At 38.1% G+C, this 14,164-nt stretch overlaps 1 protein-coding gene across 1 annotated transcript; it reads right to left on the bottom strand.

The window, feature by feature from the left end:
- Nucleotides 1-4,621: 4,621 nt before the first annotated feature.
- Nucleotides 4,622-8,290, bottom strand: xkr8.3 (XK related 8, tandem duplicate 3). The gene is made up of 3 exons (XM_053489742.1): nucleotides 7,688-8,290; nucleotides 5,706-5,893; nucleotides 4,622-5,459 (listed from the first exon to the last, which is right to left on the bottom strand). Exons 1-3 carry the CDS (start codon nucleotides 8,014-8,016, stop codon nucleotides 4,753-4,755), a joined length of 1,224 nt encoding a protein of 407 aa, XP_053345717.1. The 5' UTR covers nucleotides 8,017-8,290; the 3' UTR covers nucleotides 4,622-4,752.
- Nucleotides 8,291-14,164: the final 5,874 nt, after the last annotated feature.

Here is a 14,164-nt window from a genome sequence, read left to right as displayed (position 1 = left end):
GAATGGTCATTTCCCACACATCTTGATAACTTTACTCGCTCTCGTCAATTTCTTCTTGACAACGTCAGAAGAATTCACTTTTGGAATAGACTACTGCAAGTCACTCCTTGGTCCACCATTTGTCCTCTGCAGCTGATCCAGAAAGCACCTGCATATCTCATTTTCTACCTTCCCAAGTTCTTCCACACCACTTTACTTCTCTGATCCCTGCACTGGCTTCCTGTAGCTGCCTGCATCAAACTGAAAACCCTGACGCTCGCCTACAAAGCTAAAAATGGTCCAGCACCCACTTACCTCTTAGCTCTCACACCATACACCGCACCATGTTACCTTCAATCCTCTAACACTGCTGAGCAGTGTTTGACTTACTTAGTTAGTAACTTAACTTAAGCACTTTTAAATCCCTCTGGATAAGAGCATCTGCCAAATGCCTAAATGTAAATGTACACCACAAAAAAACTCTGGGAATGTGTTCCTTAAAGTTTCTGCAAGTTTTAGCCCATTGACCCAACCTTTCCAATAAATGCATCTGTTTCTGTTTGAGTTTTATTTCAGCTTCTGATTTTCTGGCTAGAATGAATTAAACATTATCTCTGTAATCAACTTATAAAAAAGCTCAGGCACTGGTGTTGAGATGTCGAGGAAACTCCAGTTCCACAGAAGTCTATCGCAAAGTTGTTTTGTGAGAAATGAGATCAGTGATCTTCCACTCCAAAGTTAACACACCGGAGCTGGCATTGTGCCCAAGAGCATTGTGATGCTGGAGGAGGTTTCCGCCTCTTAGTTCCAGTAAAGAGAAACTGTAACTTGTGTGTTACAGTCACAACATTTTATACAATTGTGTACTTCCAAATTTGTGGTAACAGTTTGCAGAAGAGACACACATGACTGTGATGGTCAAGGGTGCACATATATTTGGCCAGACATACAACATTTTTTAATAAAATATGGTCCAAACGTAAACTTCCCAAACTAATGAATAGAAATTTGTGTGAACTGCTATGATTTTTTTTTTGCCAGTGATAAATAAAACCTAATATTTATAAATGTAAATGACACTGTTAGTGTTGAGAAATGCATAATATCATAAAGGTCTCTTTGACGGTATGACAAGAATGATTTGGGGCAAACTATAGTTATATAATTATAGTTGTACAAGTCTTGAGATCATCTAGTTAAAAAAGTAGGAGGTCCGATCTTGGCTCCGGTGTCCAAGCACTAGTGAAACACTGGGATAAGTGCATTAGTGTAGCAGGGGATCACATCGAGAAATAAAGGGAGGTTTTACTCTCATAGCTGTGTTCTGTTATTCTACACAATCGAAGTTTTGATATTCCAACATTCCTGCATTTGATTGTTTTTTTTTTTTTTTTTATCCTTATGCAGAAGAAATCTCTTACTAAATGTTCCAGGCACACACCTGCATTAGAGATCATCCTACCCTGACCAATATGAAAAAAGGCCTGTTCTCAGTTGACCTCTGTCTGGAGCAGTAGTCTACATAGGAAGAGACGTTTCAAGTTGGCAGGATCAGCTGACGTCTCATCTTGTCTCACTGGTGTGTCTGTGGTTTAAGCAGATTGTTGTGATCAAGTTCGTATCTAACATGAGACTCCAGCACTGAAGGCGTCACATGTACCGTATGTCAACTTACTTCATGTAGGTGATGAAACTTTCATAAACATATGCTGATTATTATAATTAGAGAAGTGAAATAATGGGAAATGTTGCAGTCTGACAGCTTCAGGGTCCCTGGTTAGATCTTGTGCTTAGTTTACCCTCTCAAGTTTTGCTTGTCCATCCCAAGCAAACTCTACATTTCTACTCTACATGTTAACTGCAGATTTCACGGTTTTACGGTAGATTATTTGTTTTGATGACCAAATGACGGTTTCTGTCTTGTTTTTGTCATTTCATAAATCTGACTGAGGGACAGACGCAGCTCTCTTTAAGACATTAATAAAGTTTTTTTTCTCATCCATATTAGGTTATTTGCTGCTATCAGATTCTAATCGTGATGATGTTTAATGTTTGTACAACAGCACCACCAGCAGGTGTGAGAAAAATAAACAAACTGGTACCACATGAAGCACCATCATGCAAAAGGCATTTATTATTAGAATTTTTTAGATAGTAAATCAACATATAGTTTTCTTTTTTTTCTCTGTCTGGCACAAATGGGCGTTCAAGTCAAACAGAGATTTTGATTGTGCAGAATAACACAACACAGTGGCTGCCTTTATTTCTCCATATAATCCCGTTACACCAATACACTTATCCCGGTCCCGGATTAGTGCTTGAATACCATCAAGGTAGAAAGTTTTCTCAGTACCCCGGTGCCATGATCTGATTTACATCTGAAACACTGGCCTCCCAGGAACTCCTTTAATGGCTTGAACATGTGGAAACCAGTTTGAAGTGAGGTGAGGACTATGGAGAAATTATGGCCTTTTTTTTTCAGCGATCATGTGACTGCTTTACAGCAATTTCAACAAACCACTTCCGCATTTTAATACCAACTATTTAATGCAATAAAGAGTACAAGAATCCCTGTGAATGATGCACATGAATATAAACCTGTGAGTTGTAGTAAATGAAAGTACTGTTAGTACACAAAACAATTTTTGACTTGTCAGAACGGAAACCTAAGCAAAGCTGATTTAATGTAATGATGTAGATTTATTGTTATTGTAAATTTCACATTTATATGGAATTGAATTCAAACTGGAGTTGCAAGATAATAATAATAATAATAATAATAATAATAACAATAATAATACACACTTTCTGATGAAGAATGATCCAAAAGTTGCATTTGCTTTATTTTGTACTTCTAGATTATTATTATTTGTTTTAACAACAGGCAAAACAATAGAACAGCTTCACAATAAGAGTGTAAAGTATAAAAGCAGCATGGACTGAAATGTCATTAAGGAAGTTAATTTAAGAGGAAGCTGCCTAGAAAACACACACACACCATCTGCTAATATTTAAACACATTGTATTACTGTTAATCCAAAAAATTAACCATGCCAGATGTTTGGCAATTTAAGAGGGGCATTCAAGTCAAACTGGGACTTTTGATTGTATAGAATAACAGAACAAAATTATGGGAGAAAAAAAAAAAACCTCCCTTGATTTCTCGAACTTCTCTATATAATTTATAAAACTCTTTAATCCTGAGTTTCACAAGGTTTTACAAATTCATTCACAGAAAATTTTATCACAAGTCCCGGGTTGACTCATATACACTATTTCAATTGTTAAATAAAACCTACATAGAAATGGATTCAATTTATTGACTTTTTTTCAATCAACAATACAACAATTTCTAAATAACAAAAAACACAAAAAAATTTTTTTGCCAATTCTGTAAAAGAAATTCCTATTATTTGTCAATATAACTTCATTTCTTGACTGAAGATTTATTTGGACACAAATTGTTACTAAGTATTACTCTAATTAACACAAGTCTTTAACCATGTAACTGATCTCCCAAGTAATTTCACAAGTAAAAATGAAACAAACAGCAGCAAAAATTTCTTAACTACTATTGCTAGTCAAACCAACAACCATCCTACAGCATGAAGTATGGCTTTGAACATGGTGCAATATCTGCGTTTCGCATAAGAACTGAAGGCGAAATGAAATTTTGAGTGCTGAGCTTGTACTTATATCAAGCTATGTATTATGTCTGTATTTCCCAAAGCTGTACAAAGATCTAAGGCTAACATGATGTCTGAAACAGAATGAGGTATCGCGCATATCATATCCTGAAATACTGTATGTCGTTTTACAGAAATCTAAATAAATAATTTAAACAAACAATCAGCAATGTAAATAAGTGTAAACATCTGTCATGATACCAGAAATGAACTGACGAGTCTGAAATCTTTCCATCTTTCAAATCTTACATAATAGTCTTGAAATGACATAATGGTTTAGTTGTAACTTTAAAACACGATGCATTAACCTGAAGTAATACAGCGAGACAGAGCTAATACACTGATTCACAGAACCTTGATAGTCCATTACTCTGGACTAAACCTGACTGATACTGAATCTGTAGAGTGACCTGGAACAGGACTGAGAATGGGGATTTGAAATGCAAAGAACAAAGAAATAAAAGGGCACGCTGTGACAGGAAACTAATTAATAAATAACATTTCCTTAAAATTTGTTATTCATTTCTTTTTATAATTAGCCATTTTTATTTATTGCTGAGGAACATCTCAAACAAAGTTCCAGTTTGTAAAAAAAAAAAAAGGCAAAAAAGCTGGAAACAAGTGAACACAACATTCTCAATCTGAAAGTTACAGTTTTACCTGTGACTGTCTGAAAGTGCCAACAAAAACGTTTAATGAACTTAATATATAATCGATAAAGTATGATGTAGCTTGTAGCTGTAACTGCAGTCATGTGGCGTCATCAAGTGGCGCAGTGGTTAGTACTCTGACCTCACACCTCCAGGACTGAGGGTTCAATTCAGACCTCAGGTCTCTCTGCACGGAGTTTGCAAGGGAGATAAGAAGGAAGGTCATTTGGCGTTTCCTCATTTCCCACAGCGTGTGCCCTGAAATGTATTGGCACCCCGTCCAGGGTGTACCCCCCAAGTGCCCTTTGAATAGTCTCCAGGCCCTGGCTTGACCCTGTACAGGATAAGAGGTATAGGGAATGAGAGAGTGAGTGAGTGCAACTCCACCTGTTTGAACACCAACCAGTTTCATTTGTAACTTCCACATTCTCGTATTCTCAAATAACCCCACTGTCCTTTAGTCCTTTCTCTGTGTTGTAAAAGTTCGCAGCGTGCCGGGCCATTCTCTTGTTAAGGACCTCTGATTTAGGTAAGTCCGTCTCGATGGCCATAAACCCAGTCACCAGATTATCAGGCATATCTGGAACATTCTCCGTGCCCAGCCTGGGGTGAAAGCAGCAGTAATAAAGCATTTTAAGCAACAGACCGAACAGACAGACAAGCGGGATGAGGATAAGGAGGATAAGGGAATAGTCTTGGCTTTTTTCTGGATCTCTGAGGTACCACCATGTGACCATCAGGATTGTGCTGTCTATCAGGATAAACGTGTGGTAGATGATGCTCCTGCCTCTGGTCCTACCTTCCGCTACATTAAACCAGCTGAAGTACCAGATGAGGCCTACAGTGCCGCGGTAGAGCCACTCTCTGGCTTTGCTGTCCATGAATTTGGTGTCCTGCCAATAGGCCCAGAATACAAACCCAAGCCAAAGTAAGAGGAAGTGAAGGAAAACATAACAAGACAGGACGGAGGTGAAGAGGGACACACATACGACGCGTGGGCCAATCAGGAAGAGGTTCCACAGGAAGTAGACAGCAGAGGACAGCCATGACTGTTTGGCCTTTTCGGGAAGGAAGAAACGCAGCGAGCGGTGGTAGTCCACCACCATCCAGGCTATTGAAATGGTAGAAGCAATCGCGCTCACATCTGCAGAACAAAAACATCACAAATTTCATGCAACACTTTAACATTTTAAAAAAGGTATTAATATGAATCTATAAATCTTACAGAACATTTATAGTGATCAGATTTACTGGCTGTGATATAACCGCTAGTAAAGTATAGAGTTTCCCAGAAAGGACTCAGGCCACTTTCTCTGACAGTTCCTAAATTTCAGTCAGTGTCATTGTTATAAATGGAAGTCGCATAAACTCTACAGAAGTGCTCACTCACACTGGATGGTCCTGGCGTGATTATTGTAGATCATGATGTAGATCATAAGCGAGAGCTGCGGCGTGCTTTCGCAGAACGTCTCGAACAGGCGCAGCATGCTGAGGTCATGGGTCAGGTAGGTGGCGTACTCCGAGCCCGGTTGTCCTCGCCACCAGATGCAGAAGCCCTGCCAGACTCCTGACACCAGCCTGAGGATGAAGATCAGAGTGTCGGCATAATTTTTTTGCCAATAATTATATGGTGTCCTAGAAGTCCACCATCACATAAGGGAGGGGAAAAAATACCTAAACCAAAGCTTTGTTGAACTTGTTCAGTGTTTCTCCTCAATAAACAGATTAAGACATGATATCCGGTCGATAAACACACGGCTATACCTGCACCTTTGATACCCAATGAACTTTTTCTTGTCGTTTTTTTGTTCTTGTTCATGTAACAAGGCTCAACGTTAAAAATAATATAAAAAAAAAACACATTAGTCTGTTGATGCTGGACTTGACGGGACACCCTGTACTTTGACCTCTCTACCAAAATGAAGTGGAAAGTTTTCATCAGGGTTACTGTGTAACGTGCCTTGACCTCTCCAAACAGGGAAAAAACTGACAATCTGCAGAAATATGTCGGACACCTTTCCAGCAGCAAAGAGTGCATTTTAGCCGAATGTATATCTACGGAGAAATAGACAAAAGCCAAGCTATCGAGTTTGTTATTAGATAGTCAAGACTCGTTTCTCATTGTAAACGTTTCATTCTTTAGATTTTTTTAGCAATGTTAAACAAGTAGAATAAGTTACAGATTGTTTCAGTTTAATTGATATGCTTGAATATGTGACATTTTGTAGGAGGGTAAACAGGTTTTTAAAATGCAAGAGCTTTCCTTCCTTTCCCCCTTCCCTGGAAGAAACCAAGCAACCACAAAGAGAACATGCAAACTCCACACACACAGACCCCAGGGCTTCCTCTGGGTACTCTGGTTTCCTCCCACAGTCCAAAGACATGAAGATTAGATTGATTGGCGTTCCCAAATTGCCGGTAGTGTATGAATGTGTGTGTGTGTGTATACGCAGCAATGGATCAGTCAAAAGATATGTATACACACTTCAGGAAAACATTTTTTTTATAAATACTTAATATTTTGCTATACTTTATATATATATATATATATATATATATATATATATATATATATATATGTGATATACACCCTCTCACAAAAGTTAGTACACCTCTGTAATTTCAGCAAACATTTTATTACCTCTTCTCAAATATAGACAATACTATGGAAATGAAACTTGGATATATTTTAGACTAGTCCGTGTGCAGCTTGTATAACAGTATAGATTTACGTTCCTCTAAAAAATCTCTCAACATACAGCCATTATGGTCAAAACAGCTGGCGACAAATGTGAGTACACCCTACAGGAAGTGACAACAGCTGTACATCTTTAACCATGCAAAGTCACATGACCTATTCATCATGTTCATGTGTTTGTCAGTGAAGCGCTGTGTGTCTAACATCCAGCAGCTCTGTGATGTCATTATGGAGAAGTGGAGGAGGATCCCAGCAACAACATTAATTTAAGGATTAAGGCCGGGCTACTGTAGATAACAAGGGTGCTCACACAAACTACAGTTCCGAAGGTCCCAGGTTCAAACCCTACTACCACTAAGTTTGTGGAAGAAAGGGCTGGGCCCTTGAGCAAGGCCCTTAACCTTCAGATGTAAAATGAGATAAAAATGTAAGACACTATGGATAGGGACGACTTACTGTTAGCGTTATGTGAGGGGTGTACTTACTTTTGTGAGACACTGTATATGAGGTGACAGTGCTAACCACTACGCCACCTGGAGAACTTCAGGAAAGTCCAAATCTTTCTGCAGGAAACTCAGACTCACATGTCTAAACACTTGGCCAGTGTCCAGCTGTACGTTATATGATGAGTCATGCATTACGTCATAGTCGTTCCACAGAATGAATGGATTTACCTGAAGAAGAAGCCGAGCTGACACACGTGCAGGACGCAGGTGAGCCTCAGGTGTCTGTCACTGCCGAACAGGACCATGTGCTTGTGTTTGCTCTGGAAGTTTCTGAGCTCCAGGTCGGATTTAAACCAGAACCAGCTGAACATCTGGACCAGCACGGAGGAGGTCAGCATGAACCCGATCAGCGAGCCGAACCAGAAGAAGTGCCCCTGCCGGAGGAACTCCTGCCCCAGCCACAGGTCCGACCCCACGTCAAACAGGTAGGTACACACCCCGAGCAGGCTGAACACGAAGTCCAGACACGAGTAACCCGGGAACACGGAGGTCTTCATGGCAGAACCCCCACCTCGAGCTACATTCCGACCTTCTTCTTCGTCTTCTTCTTCTGCACAAGTCCGAGGGTCTCAAAGGGAGCTGGAGGAAAGTTTTCAGAAAACCTAAACTACTTAACACCGATATTATAAACATTACACAACGCCTAAACTAAACTTATTGCCATGTTTATGTGTTATAACACCGCATACAAACTGCGCAAAGTATGGAACTAGGAAGTAGCCTGTCCCGCCTATTTAACCAAACCACGCCCATTTGGCCACGCCACGCCCATACGCATGAGCGGTCGTGCAAAAATGTTCCATCCGTTAATACATTTCTGTACAATACAAAAAAATGTGATGAGGTGATAATCTTTTTTTTTTAATATACATAAGTAGTGCATTAATACTCTGTATGTGTGTTATAATTTATTTATTCTTAATATGTATTACTGCACATTGGCATAAATATACATATTCCAAATAAATAAACAAAAACTAACAATTAAAAAATTCACACACACACATTATAGGAAAAAAATTGTAGAAATATTTTAAATTATATTTATTGCTTCACATTATATATTGATAATATGATAATGCTATTAATTTTGTATCGAAATAATAGACATTATACTATTTTTCTTTTCATGAGGTGTGTACAGTATAATTTTTGGCTGACTCTGGTTATATAGTATATATAACTCTGTATATGTGTCTGTACATGTTATACGTTATTATTTATTTATTTATTCCTTATATTAAATGAATACTATTATTGTACACGGCAACTGTAATGTAATATTGACATGTGACCGATAGATGGCAGCGTTGTAACATGTAAGCTGTTTATTTGTTGCTAACAAATTAAATTACTGATTGTCTTATTTGTTTGTTTTTTATTGCATGAATGTTATTGAGCTATTAAGATCAATATTAAACATTAATTAAGCAAACATACACCTTCAAATTGTTACTTGCACTATTATAAAGTTTTGTTGCAAGTTTTCCTTCTACAGAACCCAAACTAGTTCCACAAAGTTAACATAGTGTGTTATATAAAGTTACAAGTTGTTTTTCCCACCTATATTTATGTATAAATTCATTTTTTATGTATATTTAGCAGTTAAGCTGGTTTGTTAAGGTTTTTTTTTTATAATATCTTATACAGGAATTTTTAAACATTTTATAAACTGACTACATTTAGTGCACAAATTATATATAAAACTATGATTTCTTTATTGATTAATGGATATATATATATATACTTTAACGTCAACTTCATTAATACATACATTTCTATTTTTAGAATATATATAAAATATGCAATACTAATAATTGTACACTATTGTAAATATAGTGCATATACTGTATAAAAAATATAAATATTTATCTTTATTAATGCACAATTTTCTATTTTAAAAGAATATATTACATATGTTATAATAATAATTGTATAATGTTTTATATATAATATAAATAAAATATAAATATATTTTTGTGAATGTACAATTATTATTAAAAATATACATACATTTATTTGTAATAGTACTTTCTATTAAAGGTATCTAAAAATTACAATAATAATTGTATAATGTTTTATATATTATGTAATTTAAATATAAAATAAAAAATATTTAGTTATTTTACTTAATATGTGAAACATTAAGTGATTCTTTTTAAGTAATTGTGTGTTACAACGGATTTCTTCTTTCATCTATTTTAAATTTTATGTTAAATATTTTAGGAACTACAAAACAATCATCATTACGTGTGAGCACGTCTGAGAATAATTTGATTTGATATGGAGTATATATTTGGCCTGACTTGCCCAAGTATCGCGAGACTTTGCCGCGGTCACGTTGCGATTCGCCAATTGATCTACGTAGCTCGTCCGGCGTAGGCGCGCGGTGACGTTGACGCGCGCGGTGACGCTACGCTGTGTGCGTAGGGCTCGCTTGAAGGGAATCGAGGAGTTGCCGTGAGTTGGAATGTCGGTGTGAGAGGGTTCGGTTACTCAGGCGACACGGGCACGTCGGAATTATAATAATATTAATAATAATAATAATAATATAATAATAATGGGTGAGTTCTGAGATCCTTTTTTCTTTAAAACATTAAACGCGTGTATGTTCGCGGTTTGTGTTAATGTTGTTTGGAGACACGGTGGTGTTTTGTGTCTTTTTTTAAACCTAACACGGGCGCAGTTAGTGGGTTTCCTGTGACTGTGTGTGTGTGTGTGTGATTCTTCTCTTCATGCTAGCTAAAGCTGAGTGAGGCTAAGGGTCTAATTACAGATAATTCACAGTATACTTCAGAAATGTTGGTTATTTTCATGTTTATAGTTTGTTTATGTTGTATTTAAGGCTTTTCCGGAGGAGGTTGTGCACTGGGGAAACTCAAAAGACCAGGGGAACAGGGGGAACTGGGGAACTAATAAAGGTTTTAATGTGGCTCAGAGTTTTACAAAAAGCTTAAACTGGAAAGTGAATATTATCATGATTTTTATTTTATTTCTCATTTGTATTTTTTTTTTTATTTTAGGTTTGCTTGTTTTGTACCACTTGTTAACACACTCTAAGGCATGTGTCCTAACCTGTTAACCCAGATTGACACACACGCATACCTTTTAAAGCTTATTTATTAAAGGGTATTTATATAAATAAGGTTATTACTAGGACACATCACATGTAGAAATTATATATAATAAAAATACTGTTTTAGAAAACAAAGCTGTTGTATAAGTGGAAAAAGAAAAACAGGTCGGAAGTCTGACTTCCTGTCCTGGATGTTTATCTGCATTTGAATTTGCCAATCTTGTCAATTATTCTCGTAGCCACGCCCACACAGCCACGCCCCCACCCTAAACATCTATCTTTTCACATCCTTAGTAATAAAACCTATAACTAGATTTTTCCCTGTTTTTTCATAGTGCTGATGTTTTTCGCCATGCCCGTTAACCCTGACAGTTATTTTTGTTTGAACGCATTTTTATGGGGGCGGAGCTTTGTGTACGCACGAGAATTATCGAATTGCATAAATCCCCTCCACTAAATCTTTTTTTTCCTTTTTAAGCAAATGATCCGATCTCGTGCGCTTTTACATCACTGAGAAACTCAACTTTTGCAGGCTTGCACACACAAGTGGCCGGAGCTTTGTGGCCACGCCTGGAATTGCAATATCGTTTTGATATCAAAGCCATCTAAATGCAAAAAGTTTTCTTTTTTTTTTTTTTTTTTTACTTGTACAAGTGACTCCAGGTGTGTGTTTATTTTATTTTTTCCCCCCTCATCAGGGTTGACATTTTGTTATATCCTGTTTTAGGGTAAAGACACAGCCGGAAGTGCTCGCTCATTTCCCTTCGTCGCTCTCTGAAACCAAACCAAAAAAAAAAAAACGAAACCAGGTATTGAGTGAAAAGCAGAACTTTAGAATATATGTGGGTTTTAGGTCAGTTATTACGTTCCTAGCGTGAGTACGCAAGTATGTAGTTTGTATTTGGAGATAAGACGTGTTTGTGTTGTGTGTGTGGTATGTGTGTTTGTGTGGTATGTGCAGCATGACAGGCATGCATTCTTACATGATGAGCACACACCCATCTCTCTGATTGGTACAGAGATATGTAAGTCTCTTATCCCTGTCAGTCTGTCTTAATTACTACAGACGAAAACATCTGGATAAATCTTTTTCTTTTTTTATATTATTCTTTTTTTTTATTTTGATTTGGGGCACAGACTAGACATGGTTTATTTCCACAGGAAGACGAAATGAGACATGATCGCACAATGCAGACTGTGACCTTTTAGCATGATAAATTTTCTCAGCTTCACTCTTGTCCCCCGTAGCCTGAACCTCACCTCAGTGAACCCTGGCGCGGTTAGTCCCTGTCTCGCATCTGGCTAGCTCAGCAGTTATAGTATGCGTCTACTGGATGGGAACGTACCAGGTTTGAATCACACCCACCACCAAATTGGCAACCTTAAGATGGCTTTTCCTTAACTTTCGGCTGCTTAGACATATCATGAGATAAAAATAAGGACATGGAGGTTGCGCTCATTCGGAAAGCTCTGAGCTTTTAGAGTTAAGTGGGTGTGGCGCGTCAGGTAAAGAAGAGAAATCCCATACAGTGAAATCCTGGATTGCGAGCATAATTTGTTCCAGAGGTGCGCTTGTATATCAAAACACTCGTACATCAAAGCAAATTTCTCCCATAAGTAATAATTACAACTCAACAACGCTAAAATGTTTATATAAAAATAATCCATACAACATTTAAATAAAATAAAACAAATTAACCTGGATTTACCTTTGAAAAGAATTGTGGCTGGTGTGAGGGAGATGAGGAGGGGGATGGGTATTCTGCTTTCTTTCTGGAATCTTCTTCTTTTTGTGTGACTTTAACTAGGAACCTCTCTAATGACGTTTTGCTTCATTGTTAAACAGATTGATCGCTCGCACTGCTTCAGCATTTTTTTTTCTTTAAGAGGGCCGTTGTTGCTGTATAAAAAAAAAAAACTTTATACGCGAAACACTCACACGGTCACAATGGTATAGTAAACGGTACATTTGTATGTGCGGATGTTGACAATATGAGAGACGCACGCGCACTGAGAACGAGCATGGGAGACAATTACTCACAATCCCACAGGGTGAGACAGAAAGAAGAACCATTGGCTCAGTTGTGATCACGTGACGTTTAGCAGAACAAGTGTATACGTACCACAAAACTTGTTTATAAAGGCCGTGCTTGTTTTACAATTTAACAATTTATTTAAAAAGTCCTGCCAGACAATCCAAGGTTCCACTGTATTTGGATTTTGAGTTTTAAGAATTAACCGAAATCCTTCACCGTACCTTTAATTCGGGGCTCTCCAAGTTTAAACCTCTGAAAGGTTTTGGATCCCTTTTTTTAATGGATATTTTTGGCACCGTTTTCTGTTTCTGTGTGATGAGCAACTGTACAAACAAAACAAAACTTGGTTTCTACACGTGACGCCAGACTGAGCGATTCGTCATTAGGGTTAGCGACCTGTTTCTGAAAGACCCATGTAAAACCCCGCTACATGTTTGCTACACTCCGGACACCTGGAATACACAAAGTCCTGGTCGTGTTTCTTAGCGCGTAGAATTTTAAGCAAAGCCAGAGAAGCAGAAAGGAAAGTCCCTGCTATCACGCCAATGGTTTCTGGGGAAAATATAAAATTTGCACGAGGAGCACCACCAAGGCAGCACAAAGCATGCACAAAGAAAGAAATGGTGGAGTTCATTGCTTTGCATGCTCCACGGTTTGCTGGCATGATTTCATTCATGATTTTCTAAAAACGTAAAACCTGGAATTTAATTATCCGTCCAGACATGCAGCGAGGGAATGAACAGGAACTGAGAACCGGTACGCTATGGGGTCAGTCCCGCCGTCAGGATCGGAAGTATTCGTTCCCTTTCGGATTTCAGCACCAGGCACATTCGTCAGCAGAGAAAAGACTAGAGGTAGTTAAACAAATCCCCAGCCTGGCCCGAGAGCACGGGTATAACAACGATTTGGATCTCCTTTGCATCCCATCGAGCGAGCTCTTCAGCTGAACTCGTGACCTTGAGCTGTTAGGTTATGGCTTGAGTCGGCACAGATTAGATTAGATTACATCCGATTAGCTGGAATAAACAAGTCGTTTTCCCTTGAGCACACGTTAAGTACCGCTTTTCTAGCTACATTCAGTATTGCGATCGCTTTCTTTATCGGCCGCACCAATCGGATTCTCCTGCTTACTTTCAGACAAACCGTTACGAACACAGTGCCAATGCGAATGACTGGGTATAAAGAACCCGCAAGCACACAATTACTAAAACATACAGGGAGCTGCTGAGTCTAATTCTAAAAAAACCCTTGATCTAAAAACGAGATGAAGGTCATTAGAGGATCCCTTGTTCTGGGATTCTTCCAGTCAGCCATGTTGGCACCTCGACGTTTACATCAAGGTCTAGTCTGGTTCACTCTGACGTTGATTGTTTTTTTATTTGTTTTGGGATTTATTTAGATTTGCACTGCTTGTATGTAAGAAAACAAGTCCTTTTGATGAAGGGTGTGCAAGCAACACCGAAATCGCACTTGCATGCACTCGAGCTGGATGAAGTCCACTTCTATGCAAGCGTACACACCTTATATTGCAAA

Source organism: Clarias gariepinus, chromosome 28, assembly GCF_024256425.1.
Source record: "Clarias gariepinus isolate MV-2021 ecotype Netherlands chromosome 28, CGAR_prim_01v2, whole genome shotgun sequence".
Lineage (NCBI taxonomy): Eukaryota > Metazoa > Chordata > Actinopteri > Siluriformes > Clariidae > Clarias > Clarias gariepinus.
This window is presented reverse-complemented; position numbering and strand designations above follow the sequence as displayed.